General features: G+C 38.3%; 1 protein-coding gene across 28 annotated transcripts in view; it reads right to left on the bottom strand.

The window, feature by feature from the left end:
* DLG2 (discs large MAGUK scaffold protein 2) overlaps positions 1-22,660 on the bottom strand; it is a 1,047,967-nt gene that overhangs the window by 378,968 nt on the left and 646,339 nt on the right. For all 28 annotated transcript variants that reach the window (XM_071798683.1, XM_071798777.1, XM_071799041.1 and 25 more), the window contains one exon: positions 17,685-17,735. In XM_071798683.1, the coding sequence (XP_071654784.1) occupies positions 17,685-17,735 (51 nt within the window). The remainder of the gene's footprint in view (positions 1-17,684; positions 17,736-22,660) is intronic.

Here is a 22,660-nt window from a genome sequence, read left to right as displayed (position 1 = left end):
GAGAGGAGAGGAGAGGAGAGGAGAGGAGAGGAGAGGAGAGGAGAGGAGAGGAGAGGAGAGGAGAGGGGAGGGGAGGGGAGGGGAGGGGAGGGGAGGGGAGGGGAGGGGAGGGGAGGGGAGGGGAGGGGAAAGGGAAAAGGAAAGGGAAAGGGAAAAGGAAAGGGAAAGGGAAAGGGAAAGGGAAAGGGAAAGGGAAAGGGAAAGGGAAAGGGAAAGGGAAAGGGAAAGTTACAGGCACTTGTCTATGTCTCAAGACACTAGAATAAAGTAATTAGAAAGAATCGTTTCTCCACACATTCAAATTTGCGTACTGCTTTATAATTATTCACTGGGTTAATGTCTACTTTCTCAGTATCTCCAGAACAATGAACTGTTTTCTCAAACAACTTACTGTTACAATAACAAATTGATTTAGGAATTACTTACTTTGTCTCTCAGTCTTGCCTTTGTCTAGTTCCTTCGAACTTGCTTTCCAGCAGCAGTACAAGGAATTCAAACTCTGCCTTGCAACACAGACATGTTCACTTAAAAACCACAGGAAAAACTTATATATTCAGCTTCTGCTTTCTGCAGTAGCCTCTTCAATTTGCTGTTGACAGCATTTGTGCCACTGATCAATTAAATGACAAATGTCTAATGACTGGGTTTTCCACAGTATAAATATTAGAGATCCCAAATGGTGCGTGATGGGGATATGCTGCCCTTTCTTACATCCAAAGAGAACTCTTATATATGCTTTCCTGGCAGCACTTTTGTTTTGAAGCATACACCATTGTCTGTGACCTTCAAATCCCTGAAATGCTTTGCAGTGCACTTTTAAAAGGCCTTGCTGTTGCAGGAGAGGTTTGAATCAGTTGTTCTGATCAATGCAACAACTCATATGATTTACCAAAAGTGCTTTTGATACTGCCAGAAACTCTGAAAATTAATCTGAACAGAGTGTCCCAGATGTGTGCAGGTTAGAAATGTCAAAGAGAAAGACTTAAATCCATCTGTTAAAATTTCTAGCAAGATTTGTCCAGCTGGTACTACTGTATCCAGGCAATGATGCAAATGAGGATTCTCTAATTTAGAAATGAAAACAATGCTATAGTCCCTGCTCTACAGAGGACCAGGAGTCAGTAAACCAACGATCATAAATAGCATCCTGAATAACTACTTTAGCAAATCTTTGAAGTACTAAAAACCCCAGCACTTCAAGAAGAGACAATCCATTGCAGCTGGAAATAGAATAAGAACTGAGACCCAGTTTTCTACCCACTCACTGAGTGCACACCTGATGTTATCTCTGGATTTTAGATCAGAACTTTTTTAAAACAAAATGTCCTACTAGTTCCTTAAAACAATTGCCAGTCTCTCTGAAAAAGATCAACATCCCTGCGTTACACAAACAAGTTGCCTCTTATTTATTGCCTTCCTGGTCTTGATAACCATGAATTCTTGCCTGCACAGAATTTTTTCATTGAAAGGAAGGCTCAAGCATCTCCATACCATACGGATGCAAATTGCCTGGGGACTAAAGTGCTTTCTTAGGAAATAGAAACTTTATTCATAGCTCCCTGGGTTAAAATCCTAATCATCCATGTCTACACCTGAATGGTGGGGTAGGAACAGAGAGGCAGCTACTGTGTCTTTTCTTCCCTCCCTATTAAAAGAGCAAGTTCAGAAATCAAACTTCTTAAGTGACTCAAACCCAGAGACATCATGTTCATGAATCTGGTTTGGTGCCAATTGAAAGGTGAGTGATGATCTACGAGCACCAGCCCTTCCAGGAAAGCACAAGAGTGGAATTAAAGTCACCAGCATCAACGGCAGCATTTTCTGAAATGCACAGGGACCCTGTGGTAACCAAATGGTTATGCACTTTTAGAAGCCTGCCTTTCATCTATGGGGCTGTTTTTGCCATCTAAGTCCTTTTATGAATCTGAGCCACAAATACCGCCTTTAACAAAGGTGATGGCTCCCTTTCTGCCAAATTTGGAGAAGATAAGTGCATTATGGTATTATCCAAAGGAACCACTGCCTTTGTTGGAGGACTTGTAAAATATCCTGTCCACATAAACAGTATCCTCTAAGGCAAAACTTCGAGATGCTTTATATCCAACTATGAATCTTACCACATTTGTTCAAAGAAGTTAGAGGTTTTCTACTAATGTGGCTCTGATTGATAGTCATTTGCAGGGCAAGCACATGCAGGATAAACAGATGCTCTAGAATTCTTCTTTTTTTTTTTTTTGAAAACCTAACTGAGAACACAACACACACCAGTCTGGAGAACCAATTCACCAAGTATCTTCGTGGATGCATAACTTTGCTCTTATTATTAAAACTAAGCCAATTTGTACACTGTAATATGTTCAATTATCATCTGACTATAAAGACCTTTGAAAGCTAGAGCCTTAATAAGACAAAGGTAAACCCAAAATAAAACAAACATGCTCACTGAAAATGGAAGAAATAGAGGAAAGCAATGCATTTTCTTTTTGGTGGTATGTCCCAGGGTATCCTGATTTGCACATTGTCCCTACATTTTTGTTATTCTATATTTTCAAGAATGAGAGAGGATTTGGGGCCATTGAGATTTTGATAAACATTATAATCATGTTTACAGTTCTAGTTCCATTTTAAACTTAAGCTTTAAAGATGTTGGTTTGTGATTCACTTTCACAGGTTACAGATCTCCATGCAGTCTAAAACTGACCTCCAACTAAACCCACCTGATTTGGTGCTTTTGTGCTCCACTACTCTCAAGCTCCTATCAACCTCTTCATGGCTTGGTTTGTCACTGTATGCCTGGCAAATAGGAATTTTTGTGGGTTTTGTGGACGTAGTTATTCTTCTAATGCATTCCTATGCAAAGAACCTCAAACTAACACTGACTCTGCAGAGTACAGCGGACTAAATTGACTCTATTTAGCCTCACAGTGCTGTCAGTGTATTGTTCCACATGTCCTTGTCGAGAAATAGTTAATGTGGTTGTGGTCCCTTTAGCGCAGCTGAACTCCAGGATCCAGCTCAGTTGCTACCCTGGGCTTCATTATTCACTTTGACTAGTGCATTTTTCATACATTCACACTCTCTGTTTTCCAGTGAACCGAGAGCTTTTGCATTTATAAATCACTTTTGCTATTAGCTATCACATCTATAAAGTAGATTTACCTGAGAAAATACAATACAAGCAAAATACTTGTTAAGCATAGCAGAATAATATAACAGAATGGAAATCTGACAATTTCCAAAGTGTATATTTCTGTCTCGTAACAACTGTTATTGTTTTTTATCTCCATTTCAGCTAGGTTTCTTTTGTCTAATATTTATTCCTGTTTTAAAATTTTGTTTATTTCAATCATGTGTTATTTCAACTACTTTTTCTTGGCATTTGTGTTTAATAAGCATGCATTTTTCAGAAATCTATTACTTTTTCTTTAATCTTATTGAGGTTTTTCTGTATCCCTCCTCCACTATCTTGCAAGCAAATTTGAATAAGCTGAAGACTATTCTTCCTGAAAGTTTCAAAAATCCTATAAATAATCACATTGACCATAGAGAGTTCAGTCCTCACTTATGGAAGGCTGGTTTCCAATGAAGACACTCTGATATATCATCTGGTAATCATTAAAAACTTGTTGGTTCGATCTCTACTGACTCTGGTCACCACTGAAATTATGGAATTTTACATGTTGTTATGTTATGGCACCTGAAATATGCTGTTCCTCAAAATAAGGACATTAAAATATTTAATTTACAAATACAATTTTGGAAAAATGTCACCTTTTAAAATTATGTCCAAGTAGGTATTCAATGCCTCAGAGCTAATCTAAGACAAAGGGCAAAACTGGATCATTTACCTTGAACTCCTGCATAACATAGGTTCAAGGAACTACTTAAATCATCTCGAGAAAAATATCATGTATTTTCACAATGTCTCTTATGCAGAAAAATGACTCCAAAAAGGAGACAAAAGCCAAGATAGGTCTTGCAGTTTTCCTCCTTACTGAAACTGAGCACGCATCTGTCTCTTGTATTCCCTAAGAAGTTTCTTTTTTTCAAACCAAAAATGTAGCTTTAACGCCTTCTTAACTTAATATCTTCTCCTTTTCATAAAGTAAAAGAAGGGTGGCAATGAAGTATGCTATGTTGCTTCTGAGCATTCGATCTGCCGTGATGATCTCTCAAAAATATGCTAAACACACAGCTGAGTGTCACACATATACACCAATGCAGCTGAACCTGATCTTAACCGCTAACATCCCACTGTGTCCCTTGTCCTTCCCATAATATTAATTCTTGCCCTGTATCAATTTGGTTAGTATTTGACAACCCTTTTTTGCATTCATTAATATTTTCTCCTTCTTAGTACTCATATTATGCTCCTTTTTTTTTCTTTTTTTTTTTTTCTTTTTTTTCTATCAGTTACTGTCTTTCTTGCTACCAAACACCCTTTTTCCTTTCCTAAAAGTTTCATCCAGTCATTCTCATTTGTCATTGTTAACCTATTAATGTATTTATGTCCAGTCTCAACCTGTCTAAATTCCACATGAAACCACCATCACCTGCTATTTTCTTCCAGGTAGGATGAAGAAAACTCTCTTAAAGGTTACGTCCCATGTAAATACGTTTTCCCTGACCAAGTCATCCCTTAAATGCATGAAGCTTCCTATGTCTCCCACTAAGACAGTGTGTTTTCCAAAGTCACAATAACCCTCAAGGCCTCCCCTAAGGACACTTCAGTATGTTTTTCAAGTAGAACAAGTTATTCCAAGTTTTACACGTCAGGTCCCAAATCCTGTTGTATTCCACATCCCAAAACCTATTGTAGTCTACGGTCCTCAGTTATGCACCTGAGGTCTTCACAAGACCTTTGGCTACAACCCCAGACTGAAAATTTTTTGTTTGGCTGATGACCAGACAAGGATGTCCAGGACTTTTTGTGGATTCATGGTTTTCTGGGCATCAGTCCTTGACTTCATACACAGGCTATATTACCTTTCTTGACATATGACTTCAGATTTGGCCAGGTTATGATACTGTCACCATTTACCCACTCTGTTTTACCCAGCACAGGCTACCACTCCTTCTACTCTGCCCTACAGATACCGTGATGACTCTCACCACCCCATTTACCCTTTTTAATCACCACCACAGCATTAGCTCTCTTCCAATACTTTGAAATTTCTTCAGTCCTCAAAGATCTTTTGAAAACTCAGCAGGACAAATGCAAACACTGTTCAACTCACTCCTTTAGAATTCAGATTGGAAAATTAAGGACATACCCCACTCCCACAATTAAAGACAGTTTGGGGCTTTATTCCTGAAGAGTTTCATTAGACTCTAAATCCTCGCTACATTTTAATTTTTCTGATTTCACTCCAACCAGTTAAACTAATACGGAAGTTTCAGGATGATCATAATTTTCCTCAGCCCATTTCGAAAGATATTTTTCTGTGGCTGGAGGACATGACTGATGGCATTGTTTCAGGTGGAATATCAGGGTAGACATTGATTTTTAATGGCTTTTGTTACTTTAGCTCAAAATTTATAGCTCTAAGCAGTCACGATTCCTTCCTGCACAAACACACACACATACACTTACTGATTTCTCCCTCCGCCACTTTATAATGAGTACGCCTAGAAATGTCATATTTCTTTTCTCAGCTTCCTCTCAGAAAGGTATTCCCTCCAATTTGAATTATCACAATAGATCTCTCGATTACCATGAGAAAGCTTAGTATGAAATCTCTAAGTGGATTCATTATAATATAAGTTGCATAGGTACAGGATTTCTCCTTGCTTAAAAAGCCGATTATGATTTCAATTTTAAATGTTTCAATGATCTTACACATTTATTGACAAAACCATGTATAAGTACCTCACTGTGTAATGCATCCTTGTTTCTGCTCTAGAAATATAATAAATATATATATTTGTCAAGTATTTATTTTATAACTACATTTGCCAATGTTTTGCATAAACTACTTATTCATATTACCTTTCTCATTCTTAAATAAATATTGGATGGACAAGTAGTTAGTGCATCTATTTTAGCATTTTTAAAAATTCAAGTGACATTTTAAGAACATAAAATTGCTCTCTTCCTTTCCTAATTTTCCTAATTTACTTCTGTAAATTTTGCAATACTATTAAGACCCTTGATAACAATGGAATAGGTGCTTTCCCCTGTGTACTCTTTAAAGCGGACTTCAATAAGCAGGTTCCTAGGCTGCAGATTGGGATATGTGTATTTTCATGCTACTTTTACAGCTGGCTTGCTCCTCTGGGCTTTAAATTTCCCCATAATGAGAGATGTTAAAAACACTAGATACTTTAGTATCATCATCACCACAGTTAGGAGCAATATTTTCACTTAGAAGCATGATTTAACGTTAGTAAAGATTAAGGTTACAAACTCATAATTCATTTTAGTGGTTTTGTTTGTTTGTTTGTTTGTTTGCTTGTTTAATTCCCATTTATGGTAATCTAGGTATTAAACTTTCACAGTGAAAGTATCCTACCAGGACCTTTCTTCTGTTTTGCAGGGGAGGTATAGGAAATGTGTACTGTGCTCCAAGTGCAACCCGTTAAACTCTGCAAAATTAAAAACCACTCAAAAAATAAATTATTCATCGAATTCAGTCAAAATTCATATATCACATTAAGCTGCATAAGGTGACTTTCAAGCCATGCTTGAGACTCACCAGCTAGGTCAAATTCTTAGGGCAAAGCAGTGTCTTGCAATATAAAACATGCATGAGCAGCATACAATTGCTTTTCAACTACTTAAAGCCTTAAAGCTTCAGATACCTGAAGTTACCTTCCCCATTTGACATTTAGCTGCAGTTTTAAACACAGGGACAAATTTGAGAGGAAATGGTCTATATCATATAATTCCAAAGAACTTCTACGTACTACAAAATGGGTCATTGTTTCTGCAAAACTACTCTGCAAAAAAGTATATCAGATCAATTCTCGACCCTCTTTTGACAAGAAAGAGATTTTCTTCCCTTCATAGAGTCAGAGAGAAGTTGGATAGTAGTTATAAGTGGAAGACAAATGATCTTCTGAGCGCTTCAAATAGAACTGCATAAGAACCGAAAGCAACTGTGATGCTGCATCCAAAGAGCAAATTGGATATTTTTATTGTGATACTGTGTTTCTATGTTACGATGCACAGCTACGTCAGTTGTGGATTTCAGCCTGGGTAAACGATCAGATTATTTCCTCCTGTTTTTTTTAGTCCCTTATTTCTCTCCGTCTTTGCAATACTATTCCCTACTGAAGTGGCATGCTGATTTCTCAAGGTTGTGCGGCCCTCATTTATGCATCACAATTGATTCCAAATTAATAACAAAAATGAAAGGCGATTTTCTGCAATGCAAAATGTTACTTTTTCTGGAGACAAATGCAGTACATCAAACATGCCTTTTGAGCAGTCCTGCCCTGAAAATGACGATCTTTGCTGCAAGATGATTGCTATCATCTCCGGAGTGATTCTTTTTTTTTTGCCAGTAAATTGAGGTTCATCATTCTCATTTATTTAAATGTACATATCATTTTCAATCTACATATTATTTGCCAATGCCAGTTGCAAAACTCAGTGAAAACCGAGTCAAACCACCGCTTTGTAGCTCTTTAGTTTGTAATCTTTTTTCTTTTTTTTTTTTTTCTGCTTTCTCAATCTTTCTGCAAGAAGATTGCTATCTACTTTCTTGGAAAAGTCAGCATCTCAGACACACATGCTCCTTTTTAGTGTGTATGTACCCTCCTATTGGTGCTCCAAAGGCTTTGATTCAGAAATGGTATGTTTATTTGGAAGTCACACTTCTGCACTGAGAGCTCTGCTCACTCTCTTCAGTGTCTAGTGCTGTTTGATTTGAAGTAGTGCAGGGTGGGACACTTCAGATTTGCTTGGGTGATAATGCTTAGATTGGTTTCTGCTAGTAGGCTTTTTTATTTTTCGGAATAGCAGAACTGTGTGGAGGACAATACCCATCTGTTTGCTCTTCCTGAAAACAGAGACGCTCTCTGAGCACTCAGAACACCCCTAGATCTGTGCTAAATTCTCACATCAATAAAGGATTTATTCCTGCAAAATAATTTCCAGGCAAAATTGTTGTCTAACAACATCAGAAATTCTAAACTGTTGGGAAAACGTCCTCTTCCCTGCATCAGCCTAGAGGACTAGGATACAGTTCCAAAAGGCTGCCCTCTTTCACTGCGCAAACATTTCTTTTATTAGACCAAGGTTATCTATTGCACATGTAACTATTCACAGAATACCAGAACGTCAGGGATTGGAAGGGAACTCGAAAGCTCATCCAGTGCAATCCCCCTGCCAGAGCAGGAACACCCAGATGAGGTTCCACAGGAAGGTGTCCAGGCAGGTTTGAATGTCTGCAGAGAAGGAGACTCCACAACCTCCCTGGGCAGCCTGGGCCAGGCTCTGTCACCCTCACTGAGAAGAAGTTTCTTCTCAAATTTAAGTGTAACCTCCTGTGTTCCAGTTTGAACCCATTGCTCCTTGTCCTATAATTGGCTGTCACCAAGAAGAGCCTGGCTCCATCCTCATGACACTCACCCTTTACATATTTATATACATTAATGAGGTCACCCCTCAGTCTCTTCCAAGCTAACGAGATCCAGCTCCCTCAGATGCTCCACTCCTGTAATCATCTTCATGTTTCTGAGCTGGACTCTCTCCAGCTGTTCCCTATCCTTCTGGAACTGAGGGGCCCAGAACTGGACACAATATTCCTTTCAGAAACCACAATATTCTGTAAGGTTAACTCTGCAAAAATTTCAGCTAACCACTGTCACTTGCACCTGCCCAGGGAGTTTCACTGTGCCTGTATGACCCTGTTGTCCTGGGATGCCATGAGACACCGTGTGATGTTTTCTGCTCTCCTTTCATTGCCATGGCAGCTTCAAACCCAGCCAGCTGCATACGCTCACTTTCCAAACACTCAACCTGAGCTTGGACTTCATCAGCTGAAGATAAAAGAGTAAATAAGATGAAAAGCCACGTCCAAAAGAGCTACATCTAGAGTAAAGGTGATTTTAATGTAAAGCTGTAAACAACACAAAAAGGCAGGAGAATTACTGACTGCAAGCTATCTGGTGAGAGAGAATGAGTTAGGAAATGAGAGGAAGGCAATAAATGAGTGATATTACCTGAAAAATAAAATGTCAATATAATAATAATAATTTAAAAGAAACATCAGCAGATGCTGCCTATAGGCAGCTATGATTTGCATGAAATAATTTTTCACGTATAGGTAACTCAAGGTCTCAGTGATCTTGGCAAAGTTAAAGGAATAACTTTAAAGTAAAAATGAATCTAAATAATTCCTTTTCCTGTACTCACACGGGCAGGTTTTGAACTCTTAAATAAACGCTGCTTAACTTTTCAACTTTTCTTCATTTTTGATGTGGAATATGAATCATTACTATTGGGGAATTTTTTTCTGCAGTTGATTTTTTATTCATTTCTATCACTTTCAGAATACTTTCTAGTACTGTGTTAATTCCTTCTTTCTGGTGTCTGTATTTTCTACACACATGCTCTCCCTGATCAAATTCCCTGTGAGTTTTCAATGCAGAGTGTCTAAGCGACTTCAGGCTTGCGATTCAATATATTGGAGTATGAAATTTCTTTTCCTCCTTGGGGAACAAAAAGTCTCAATGTGTCGAGTGACTCTTATTAAATTAAAAAAAATATATCAAACAATCTCCAATTTTCTTCTTCTGCTTGAGCATTCTTCAAAGCTTCAAATTATTTTGAGAATGCTAAAATACCACCGTGAGCTTTCAGAATAGAATATTCAGTTATTTAAAATTTCTTATGAAACAGGCAAACTCTTGTAATCTTCCCGGACCTGAGGACTCATTGAAACAAATTGTGAACATCTCTGAAGAAATACTCACAAGCCACTATGTGAATTACTAAAGCCATTAAATATGCAGACATTCAAAAATAAACATACAAATGAATAAAAGCCTAATTCATAGTAATAAAAATATTCTTTGCCTTGGAAAGCTTGAATCATCCAGCCTAAATCAAAGTACGCACTTTCTCTCTGAAATGAAGAGCTAGCACACATGCACGGTGGGGAGGTGGAGGGAATCATTCACTGAGATAATGCCCTCACAGGAGCTTAAATGGCATTGTGGTGATAAATCCAAGGAAATACACTATTCTGATTTAACTGAGCTAGCATCCATGTTACGTTTTTCAGATACTTAGATTTAAAAGCAAGATTCTAAGATGACAATATGAAAATACAAATTACTTTGATAGGGACCCAGAGGGAGCTAAATATGTAGTATTATTTCAGCTGCTTTTCCTAATCACAAAGTAGCTATAAGCTGTAACAGTTAACATATTTTTTCTAGTCAGTCACAGGCTTTTTCCCTCCTTTGTCTTCCCTTTTGTGGCCTTACGGATTTTCTGTTGTGACTATTGGGATGAGAACTGCTGCCACTGCTACCTGAAAGAAGGGTGGAGCATGGAGGGGGTTGGTCTCTTCTCCCAAGTAACAAATGAGAGGACAAGAGGAAATGGCCTCAAGTTGTGCCAGGGCAGGTTCAGATTGGATATTAGGAAAAAATTCTTCATAGAGAAGATTGTGAATCATTGGAACAGGCTGCCCAGGGCAGTGGTGGAGTCACCATCCATGGAGGGGTTTAAAAGGCATTTAGATGAGGTTCTTAGGGACATGGTTTAGTGCTTGACTAAGGTTATGGTTGGACTCGATGATCCTGAAGGTCTCTTCCAACCAAAATGATTCTATGATTCTATGAAAGGATGCAGTCTCTATACAGCTGTAGCTATGATGAAATATAGGACAAGCCTTCCTTATAAACAGAGACTCAATGGAAAGTCATGTATTTTCTAGCACTTGCCCTGTATAACTCAAATTCTTCCAGCAGTGCATACTTTGAAGCAGTAAATATCACCCTTATTCAGAGAGGACATTAAACGGGTTAGTCCTCCCAGTCCTATCACTGCTTTTGGAAAAACTGTGGCCAACTCACCAGTTCTACTTCACTGCACTCCGAACCTGTAGTAATGCAATTGTTAACAGCAGTAACAATAGATAAAAATGTTTTGTTCATATCTCTAAGGGGGATACAATACCAACAGTTACTCCTTCACTTCTCTAAGCCAATAGTCTTTTTGTAGGTTTATTGAGTTACAAGTCACTGAATGGGTGGAATGACAGCTGGCAAAACCTGGCAGGAGCTTCTGTCCCTCAAAAGGTGCAGCCCTTACTGTCCCAGCTTTTCTGCCTTTCCACACGCACTTGACTGGCATGTTTTGTACCTTTGCCAAGCACAGGTAGGACAGGCCCCCACAAGACACGCACAGCTCTAGAACCAGGAATAGTTTCAGCATAATGACTCTGACAGAATAAGAACAAAGAACAAAGTTTCCAGTGATTAGTTATCTTTTGAGTGCCAAATTAGGGCTGCTCTGAGGTAACAAAGTCACATGCTTTGGGTGAGTAATGTTGTAAAAAAATCAGGCTGTTCCAAGGAATCTTAATTTAGGTCATTGAACTAAAGCAACCAAATTCTGCAGCTGCTTTGGAAAATGTTGACCTGGTATTTCAGTGTCACGTTACCAGGACTGCACACCAGGCTCCTTCAGCTCCTTTCATCATCTCGCTCCTGCACAACCTAAGGTTAAAGCAAAGTCTGGTAAGGCAGAAGAGATGACAGGAAAGCACAGATCTTGCTTAAATTTTTGCATCCAGAGGCCAGAGAGTCTGTTCTCTCCAGCACTTACAAACCTATCTGAAGGTGAACAACAGTCGCTATCACACCTGCCAATCCGTCGCATAATCTTTTTTTAACTCTAAGCTAAGCCGCAATTGGAAATAGAAAACATAAGAGAAAATCCTGTGCTGTATCTTCAAGGAACTTTCTAAATTTCTTTTTTTTTTCATTTTACAGAACTTTGCGTTACACATACACAGAGGAATACACTGAAAAAACTCTGAATGGATACTCAAGAGATCAGTTTTCAAATTGTCTGCACAACAATAAAAAAAGATGCGTTTCACATTTTCTGTTTGCTGATAACTCAGCTTCATACACAGATAATTCTGCCTCTTCTTGTAGGCAGAATGTGCTAGCTTCTTCCAGGAAAAAAATACTGTGCGTGAACATTATTGCAATAAACACCCATAGGTCACTATTCTACTGTAAACCTGACATAAACTAGTTAAGAAGAAGGATCCTGCCTTTGAATTATAATCTATTTCGGTCTGAGGCTGCAGAAATAACTTCTGCTTCCTCTCACTTGGGAAGCAGGCAGAGCCTAGAAAAGAACTGTAGTAAAGGGCACCCAGTCAGAAAGCTCTCAGCAGTGAGGAAAACATCCACAGCTCTGCAGAAATAAACCCTCAGAGAGCAACACTGCATTTGGAGGAGCACTGAGGGACACTCACTTTAAAAGATTTACTGTCTCCTGTTGGAAGATGTCAGACCACTCCACTGAGGCTGTTGATGGTTGGATATTGATTTGTGCACTCTGGGTTTTCAGAAGGTGTGTGTCTACAGCATAAGCTTTTAAACTTTGAAAATACCTTTTTCCTAGTGGCCATTTCTTGACCAATGCTTTTCACTCTGTTGTTTCTGAACCACATAAAGGAGGACTTCCCTGGCACTGCATTGTCTTCAAGTCTCATTCCTGAGAAGTCAAAGCATACTGATGCATGAACAACTGGTATCTAACACCTTAAAAAAAGGTAGAAAGCAGACACGCTGCTGACTATTAGTGAAAACCTTCTTTCCCAGATATTCAAGTAGTGATCTCTGCCAAAACAAGTTGGATAAATATAAAAGGTAAGACACTGGGTTGAATTAAAATCCTTGTGTCATTGAATACAACCTAATTCCCGCTGCTCTTCAGCATTCAGTGGAATGCACATCTTTATATTTTCGCAAATTTCTGCATTTTCACAGAGGAAATTAGTGATGAAATCAGCACAATGAAAGTGCAGTAGTAATTATCTCTTAGGTTTATAAGGTACCAAAGTAAAAAAAAAAAAAGGGTCTGAAATAAATACCTTACTCTACCAAAATGTATGAGGTTTGCTTTTTCACTATTCCCTCAGGATTTTTAAATTTTATCCTTTAAATTTACTTAGGATTACAGTTTTAACCTTTCTAGTTGAGATTTGAACAGACACTTGAATTTTGTGGAAGTGTGGAAATCCAACACTATAATATTGAACTAAAAAAGTTAAATCTGGAACTTGGGGTCACTGTATCAAATATCAAGTCAAAGGAAAAGAGAGACAGCAGGTTTCCAGTCTCTCCCCTGAACTGAGCATGTTGTGGTTGGAGGATAAAATTTATCAGAGTTATCACAGCAGATGCCCAGATGATAAATCATTATCAAGAATTTACTCTTTTGGAATATCTTTAAACTGGTTTTCTAAGGAAATAATGATGCTATGTAAGCATCCATGCCCATCTCTCCCTCAGCATTACTAATCTCAATTGCCAATTACAATCGAATCTAAAAAAGAGAGGAGGAAACAAAGCCATAAGTTCCTAAAAACTTTGTAAAACAATGTGGTTCATTAAAAACAGGGACATTCTGCAGTGTAACCTGAATTGTTATCATAGGACAGGGAATCCACAGGAGTATAAAAGAAGAAGAAGTAGAGACACTTCATGCATATTTCAACTTCAGGAAAATTCTGTCAGAGCTTGACCTGTTCAGATACCAAGGTCAGTCAGTCTCATGATGCCAATGCACTGGGAACTAAATGTTTTTAGTTCCAGTGTTGAAAGAATATAACTTTTCTAAACAGTCTATTCCACAAAAAGTAATATAATTTAACTTTTCTACAGATACAGAATGAAAATATGTGCTGAAGCATCAAAAGATTATATGAAAACAGGTTTATTAATCCTAACTGCCCTCTTTTCTCTAACATCTAAAGAATAGGGAAGGTTAGATGAGTAAACAGAACTGAGATCTGAACTCAGACCTGGAACTCAGCATGAATCCAACATGAATCATTAAGTGACCCACTGCCTTTATTTCAAGATAACCATTGATATCAGGTGATATACTGTCAATTACTATCAAAACCCTCTCTTCAGCATGTGTCTCCAAACACAGTGCTGTACCAAGGAGTCAATCACTTAAAACTTTCTTCCAGCATAGAGCACTAGCCCAGGCTTTGTCACATAGTCTGTTCAGTTATCTCTTAAACTGACCACTGATTTACAAGTGCCAATTGGTCTCTTGGCAATGGTGGATACATTTTTCACGTCCTACAGCAGTGGAAGACTAACATCACTGCACTAATATGAGTCATTTATGTAGAATTTCAGTTTTATGATACCTTTAATATTCAAGCTAGAGCAAGGTAATGGCTTATTTTAAGAAATTTTGTGTAAGTGTCCATTTGGGTATTGTAGTTTATTACAAATTTCCAGGTCTCAGTCTACACCTGGATCTGCATTTTATGCCTGTAAGTTAGCAGAGAAACTCACACATTCTCTGAAGCAGAAAAAAAAAAAAAAGAGAGAGAGAGGAGAATTTGTTTGATTTCTCTTAACTGTGTAATTGTGCTACTCAAGTAGGCTCTGCAAGGCCTCTAAATATGGAGCACTTATTTAACAGTGATCCTCTTGGGCTCAGGGACTGGTGATGGTACCTGTGTAATGGTTGGCACAACTCGAGAAGGATAAGAAAATGCCACTAAGGAGGGAGCTGGCAGAGGTGTACTTGCAACTTCCTTAACCCCTGGAACAGCACCCATCACAGCTTTAAGGTGGATCTACCTCAAATTAATCATCTTTGTGAGCTCCCACGGAAGCCATTGAAGCTTCAAACCCCAAGTCTCGTGAAACTAGGACCCAAAATTTTAAATGGTAACAACTGAACAACATAATGACATATAGCAAAAATACAAAAGCTTTCTGTACAAGCCCCCTGTATCATTACAGCCATTTCTTGGTATGTGAGCTGACTCTCAGGCAGCCCGGTGATGCTCAGCAAGCTCTGTCCATCCTCCTGGTCCCTCAGCAGGCGTTCCTTTTGGCATTTTTGAGATCCTGCTGATGTTCTCCCCAGCTCCACATGGGATGTATTCTGCCAACATGCACAATGTGGTCCTGTGTTACTCAAAGGGATGGAGCCGTCTCTTCATCCTGGGGCAAGGATCAAACCTGAGCCAGTAACTCTTATCAGGAATACATCCCACAAATTCATGTCACCTGTGGATGAAGGTGACCTCCTACAACTAAATTAATGGTGTCCTTGCCAAGTCTATAGAGACATAGAGACTGGGAGATGCTCTAAAGTATTCAATCCTTTACCACCTTCCCTATCATTCTGCTATTTAAAGGAAAAAAAAAAAAAAAAAGCAGTGCAAAACCCCTAATACATATTCAACCAATTTATCTTTTATGTTGTAAAATACTTTGAATTATATTGAGCATTTCAAAATGTGGATAAATGTCATGAAGAAAATATCTGATTGTTTTGGGGATGCAGAATTGTGTAACTTGGATAACTGGACTAAAATGGAAAGTTTATTACCAACTGTTTGATATGAGCAAACTACATTTTTATCTCTCAATAGCAGCAACCTTAATACATTTTGCAGTTTTACCATTAAATACAGAGAGACGATTTTCCATCTAATTTCTAAAAGCAGTTTTGTGGAAGAAAATGGGTAATCAACATGGAGAAAGTTTTTCTTCTGAAAATGCTTTTAGTCTAACATAAATGATAGCTATTTAAATGCAATCACTTGTGTTTTATATCTCACACAAAAACCAGCAGACACAGTACCCTGCCTTTGAGACAAAACACTGATACATGTGACAGAACATTTCAAGCAGTAATAATCAGAAGCCACAGATTCAGCAGCATCTAGAAAAAAGTCTGAAATATCCTCCATTAAAATCTGTAGCTGTTTTTGCTGTTGTGGGACAGTCTTTAACTGATATTATGTGGTATTATATGATGAATAACTAAGTATCTGCATCAGACAGGTACAGGAGATGCAAATCACATTTGTTCTGCAGTATGTACACTGATAACTTACACATCTATTAAAAATAAAGTGGTTTTCAAAATATCACCCAGGAGGCATGTGTTCTGTTCAGTGACCTTTGGAAACTCTAGTCCGATGAATAACTAGTGATGCGCAAATAAGTTGAAAGACAGTAGATAAAAAGTGCTCATAACCTTACATGTTATCTGTTATGAGGATGGCTATGGTAAAAAGATATATTGCTCTTTCATAATTTGCCTGAGAGAGCAAATCAATGAGAACATAAACTTCTATCCCTTTAAGTTGAATGGTTATGAAATTCATTATCTTGGACAATTAAAAATATAACATGCAGAAAAAGTGCAATGAATTGTATAATCTAAGTATCTAATTGAATGGTAGTTTGCTACCTTACAGGCATTTGTTCACATGGCATCAGTCACATGTTGGTAAATCCGACCTTGCGTTCAAACATTTTCTGTAGAAAGAAGCCTAACGGTGTCTGCTTCAAGATTATAAATCTTCATATTATCAGGATGTTGGTAGAATATTGAAAGAATTCACCAATGATATTAGAAATCTGTGTAAGCAATAAATCATGGAATCATAGAATCATTTTGGTTGGAAGAGACCTTTAAGATCGAGTCCAACCATAACCTAACTGTAGCACTATACCATGTCCCTAAGAACTTCATCTACACGTCTTTTAAACCCCTATAGGGATAGTGACTCCACCAAAGTCCTGGGCAGCCTGTTCCAATGCCTGACAACCCTTTCTGGGAAGAAATTTTTCCTAATATCCAATCTAAACCTCCTTGGAACAACTTCAGGCCATTTCCTCTTGTTTTCTCACTTGTTACTTGGGAGAAGAGACCAACATCCTCCATGCTACAACCTCCTTTCAGGTACTTGTAGAGAGCAAATACGTGATATATGACAAAGCTTAGACTTTTTTTCTCACACAACATGTACTCACTCTAGTCTTGAACTTGTGACAAGGAAAGTCCACAGTCTAAAGAAAACACTTACGTAACAAAAAAGCAAGGAAAACATAGTGAATCCAGGCGTTATGATGCAGCACAAATTTTAAATCTTTCTTTTTTTTTATTTTGGTGCTACTTTTAAACCACACTACCAACAAAGCATTCACTGGCAGCCCTGGTTATAGCTCACGTAATTAAGACTTTCATAAACGTATTCTTTACACATAGATATGGCCTACAGCTTTTATATAGTCACTTGAGAGTTAAAAACACTTTTGCAATTTTTGTTTCGTAGCAGAAAAGTTGAAAGAGAAACGATTTCACAATGCCAGTTTACAAGTAAAAGGAAGTTACAAAGTCACACAGGCTCTTCTCAATAATCAAATGCCCAGTTGAACACCAACATAGTTATGGGGAAGAAAAGTATTCTGGACACTGCTCCACAAGTGGCTACACCCAAAATTTCTTAAAAACATGGAAGGCTTATCCTGTTGTATAACTCACGTTTTCATAGTTAAGAATATTGCATATCGTTAGTCAAAATATTAATAATTTTATTCTTAACCACTTCTAAATTAATGAGAAATTGCTGGGTTTTTTTTTTGTTGTTGTTGTTGTTGTTTTTTTTTTTACAGATTAGATTTTTTCCTGCTACAGAAGGATAAATTATACTTACCCTCTCCAGAGTAATTTCTTCAAATTCATATTCGATTTCTGTTCCATTAACCTAAAGAAAATAAAATCAGAAAGTTCCTTAAATGCACAGGCAACGTAATTTGTTAGGGATACTGTACACGTATTCCAGTATTACCAGTTTACTGAAGCACTTTTTTCAACATATAGGTGAGACTATCTTAATTATACCTACTTAGTTCCCCTTTGTCTTGCACAGCATGTAATCAAGCCTATAAACTTGAAAACAGTAAAACACTGAAATAATGGATAACCAAGTCACCTACACAATATGACTGATATTTGGTATGGTTTGTTCAAGGCCTTTGTGCAAATGTTTAAATAGTTTCCAAGGTAAAAGTTTCATGTCAAAAATAGAAGACCTGTTGCTAAAAATTATTCTCACATGTGGAAGAAAGATTAATTATTCATTGCCTTACGAGCTCCAATTTACTTTGCAATATAAAACGAGACAGGAAATTCAGAGTACTTATGTAAAAATCACTCACTGGTACATATAGGGAAATACATCTTGTTTACTATATTAACCCAGGGCAAGAACATGACAGAGGACCTTTTGCAATAGGCAGCTGAATGGCAAAAAGGCACAGAATGTTAATGCAATTCATACACTGAGTTTCAGTGTCAAAATAAATTAAGCTACAAAATGTAGAGCACCAAAATGGATTTTGCTGGACAAAAAAAATCTATCAGTGGAAGACGACACTGATTTAAGCAGCATTCTGAAACCTTGTTACAGTCTGACATGGATTTTTTTCTGTCCTTCTAGGCACCTCACTTAACATCCTTTTCTTATTTCTTCATTTCTTATAATGTGTAGACTGCCATTTTTAGAAAGCTGCAAGAACTGGAATATATTATAAGTAAACTGTGTAGCAATGAAAATATTTCTATTACTAAAATCTCCGAAGAATTTCAAAATGTCCCTTAGCTACAGACACTCAGCAATTTTTTTTTTTATTTGTGCAGAAAATATTAATTAATCATCAGGCTGTTTTTGTGATGATAGGATATTTCCTGGAAAATGGTTTTACTTTAGTGTTTTACTTAATTTACGCTGAAGTGAAGCATTAGGATTGACCTAATCTTGGAGGAACGAATTTGTTATTTGTCAGAACAAGACCATTTATTACTCTTCCCCACTCCTAGCTGCTAATTTTCTATATTAGTTCCCTAACCGCAATCAGAAAATACTGTATGCAAATCATTCTTTATCTAGCCAGGCACCTTTCAAATGTAATTAGGTACTTCTTTTGTGAATATTATAACTAGGTAGATGTATCTACCAAACAAAACCTTCCTATACAAGCCACTAACTATTTAATTTGTCTGCAATTCAAGATCTCATAAAGTGTGAAAACAGTAGCAGAAATACAATCCCAAGAATTGATGTTGAAAAGGAAAGAGAGGGAGAAGTCCAAACAAATAACCCATGCATAAAAATGAAATTAAAACACATAAATTAATAAAATATTTAATACATACATAATATTTGTATTTTTACATTATTACAATCTGATAATCACATTACACTATATTAAAAACAGAAATTAAAAAAAATAGTATAGGATATTTTCCTGTTTTATGTTATTTTAATGCTTTCTGCATAGACTCTTTTATTAATATAAGTAACTTACTAGGTATGAACAGCTTTATAGCTATTCCATTTTTTATCCTTTCTTGTCTAATGATAATGAAATCAAAGCTATCTATATGTCTCTGTTTCATGAACTTCTCTTTTATCTTAGCCTGGTGGATAGCTCTGATCTATGTCTTCAATTCCTCAGCCTTGCTCTATAAAGCTGTCTTTGCTTCACTGCTTATAATCACTTTTCCTTTGCATTAAAAACTCATTAGTGCAGCAAAATGGGAAAAAGAGGGACATGAGAAGTGAGCAACCTCGGCATAAAAATGAAAGGAGGAAACACAGGCTGAATACTCAATTTGTATTTGTACACAAACAATATCTGAGGGGTTTCTTTTATCATCCACAGTCACCATTCCAAAAAGGTCTTCATTTAAAGCTGCCATTAACCACAACAGAGATCCATTATCAGGTTCTATAGCAGGTGGGAGGATATGAACCAAAAAGCTGATCTTGATCCAACTCCTTTTGTGATTTAAGTCTATATACGTACACAGGCAGTGTTCACTGCGCTGTTTTTCTTTCCGGTTGCTCAAAAGAGCAGTGCAGTTATTTCGTAAAGGATCTAATAAGAGATTGCATCTACCTGAGGCAGGTGGAATGATGATGTATGCACTGCCATTCATTGCTAGCACCATTTTATTACATATTTAGACTCTCTGGCTGTGCCTACACTGCTAAATTAGAGTCAATTTTCAGCCAAGTCTCAGTGCTTAAGGCTGTTTCTGTCTGAAGCCTGCTGGAAACAAATAGCCAAGGAGTGAGCCAACAGTTAAGCAGGAGAATCATGGCTCCGGTGCTGGAACTGGCTTGTCGGTCCTCTCATTTAGCAGCACACAAACATTCTCTATGGTTTTGTTCATTTTAACTTGACAGTATCCAGCCTGACAAAGCACCTAAACAAGCTTTCTGAATCTGCAATTTCTATTTCTTGCAAGCACTGGGAACCTGTTCTTATGTATCTTTTTACAAGAGTTTTTTGAATTCTGCTTTCATATCAGATTGAAGCAAGAACACACAGCAAAATTTACTATGGCCTGCATGATTTTAGATGACTATGAAAAATTATGAACATTTTCATATGGTTTTCTCTTCTTCTCAGTCAAAGAAATCATCAGCATTTCCAATTCAGTTTGGGAATATTCTTTCCCATCTTTCAGGAGTGCAAGGTTGACACAACAGATACCTTTAATCTCAACAAATTTTTATATTTATAACGCTGAAATGTGAGAATCATAGAATACTTTGGGTTGAAAGGGATCTCCAGAGCTCATCCAGTCCAACCCCTGCCATGAGCAGGGACATCTTCACCCAGATCAGGTTGCTCAGAGCCCTGTCCAGCCTGGCCTGGGATGTCTCCAGGGATGGGGCATCCATCACCTCTCTGGGCAATCTGGGACAGGGTTTCACGTCTGTCAGTGTAGAAAATTTCTTCCTCATGTCCAGAGGTTGTCATCTAGCTCTCTTTATATTCAATGAAAAGAAACTGCCATCCAGTGAGACCTGGACAGGCTGGAGAGTTGGGCAGGGGAAAAATTTAATGCAATGTAACAAGGGCAATTGTAGAGTCTTGCATCTGGGCAGGAACAACCCCAGGTTCCAGTTTAAGTTGGGGAATGACCTATTAGACAGCAGTGTAGGGGAAAGGGCCCTGGGGGTCCTGGTGGACAGCAGGATGACCATGAGCCAGCACTGGGCCCTTGTGGCCAGGAAGGCCAATGGCATCCGGGGGTGTATTAGAAGGGGGGTGGTCAGTAGGTCAGAGAGGTTCTCCTGCCCCTCTACTCTGCCCTGGTGAGACCCCATCTGGAATATTGTGTCCAGCGCTGGGCCCCTCAGTTCCAGAAGGACAGGGAACTGCTGGAGAGAGTCCAGCTCAGAACCACGAAGATGCTGAAGGGAGTGGAGCATCTCCCTTATGAGGAAAGGCTGAGGGAGCTGGGGCTCTTTAGATTGGAGGAGACTGAAGGGTGACCTCATTAATGTTTATAAATATGTAAAGGATGAGTGTCAGGAGGATGGAGCCAGGCTCTTCTCAGTGACAACCAATGATAGGACAAGGGGCAATGGGTGCAAACTGGAACATAAGAGGTTCCACTTAAAAATGAGAAGAAACTTCTTCTCAGTGAGGGTGACAGAGCCTGGACCAGGCTGCCCAGGGGGGTTGTGGAGTCTCCTTTTCTGCAGACATTCAAAACCCGCCTGGACATCTTCCTGTGTAACCTCATCTGAGTGTTCCTGCTCCGTAAGGGGATTTGACTGGATGATCTTTCAAGGTCCCTTCCAATCCCTGACATTCTGTGATTCTGTGATTCTAGGTCTTACCTCATTTCATCCTACACTAGAAATCTCAGGCAGGTTAAATAAGTTGTCCCCTTGAGGTTTCCTTTCACTACATACAAGAACACCCTAAAAAAGGTGTGTTAAGTTTGGTGAGCACTTGTCTTAAATATGTTTTCTCTGCATTACTCCTAACTATAGACTGATACCAAACTTCCAATTAAGGGATGCCATATGTTTTTCATAATTATATAGCAATGAAAGGCCAGATCTCTGGTTTAGCAGCTTTTCTGATTGCCTTTTTGGGCTTGTCTGCACCTGTGACTGGCAGCACATGCATGGCATGATATCCAGCACCTGCTCCCACAAGCCTGACGGGTTAGGATGTCTTCAAGGAGCAACTCAGTCTGTCCCCTTCTCCTAAAGCTCAAAGCCAAGATACATTTCTATTTGTTGTCAAGACACATTGCTATTGATTTTCCTCTCTTATTCAGGATATCGATGTCCCCTCTTTGGAGAAAGAGTGCTCAACAACACCTGTGACAATACTAGGCCTAGAGGACTCTGCCAGAAGAAGCAAGTGAACAGGATGAGGTCCACAGGAGGTTGCAAGCAACAACATCCTTTCTTGAAGACACAGAATCTGGAATCAAAATGTGTCTCATCCAGGAACATATTTTCCCTCCAGTAGAAGAAAAAAGATACTGTTGACCAGGACAAATGTGTAAGTGCTACATGAAGAAGAGGTCTGCACGAAACATTTGGATAACTTGGAGGGCCTTTGTTGCCCTGTTGTTCTGGAGCAGCATCACCAACATACACTTCAGATGCAAGAAGGCTACTCAATCTCCTGACCTTACATATATTCGTGATACGGAGTGTGATGAACTTACAGTCTCTGTAGAATAAGTTACCACAATTCAGTTAAGATCCAATGTTTAAAACAACTACTTACAAAGATGAGGTAAAAGTTACCTTCGATTTACAGCTGCACCTGTTCTACTAGAAGATTCTTCCAAATGTTTGAGAAGAAG

Source organism: Patagioenas fasciata, chromosome 1, assembly GCF_037038585.1.
Source record: "Patagioenas fasciata isolate bPatFas1 chromosome 1, bPatFas1.hap1, whole genome shotgun sequence".
In the NCBI taxonomy this organism is placed as follows: Eukaryota; Metazoa; Chordata; class Aves; order Columbiformes; family Columbidae; genus Patagioenas; species Patagioenas fasciata.
This window is presented reverse-complemented; position numbering and strand designations above follow the sequence as displayed.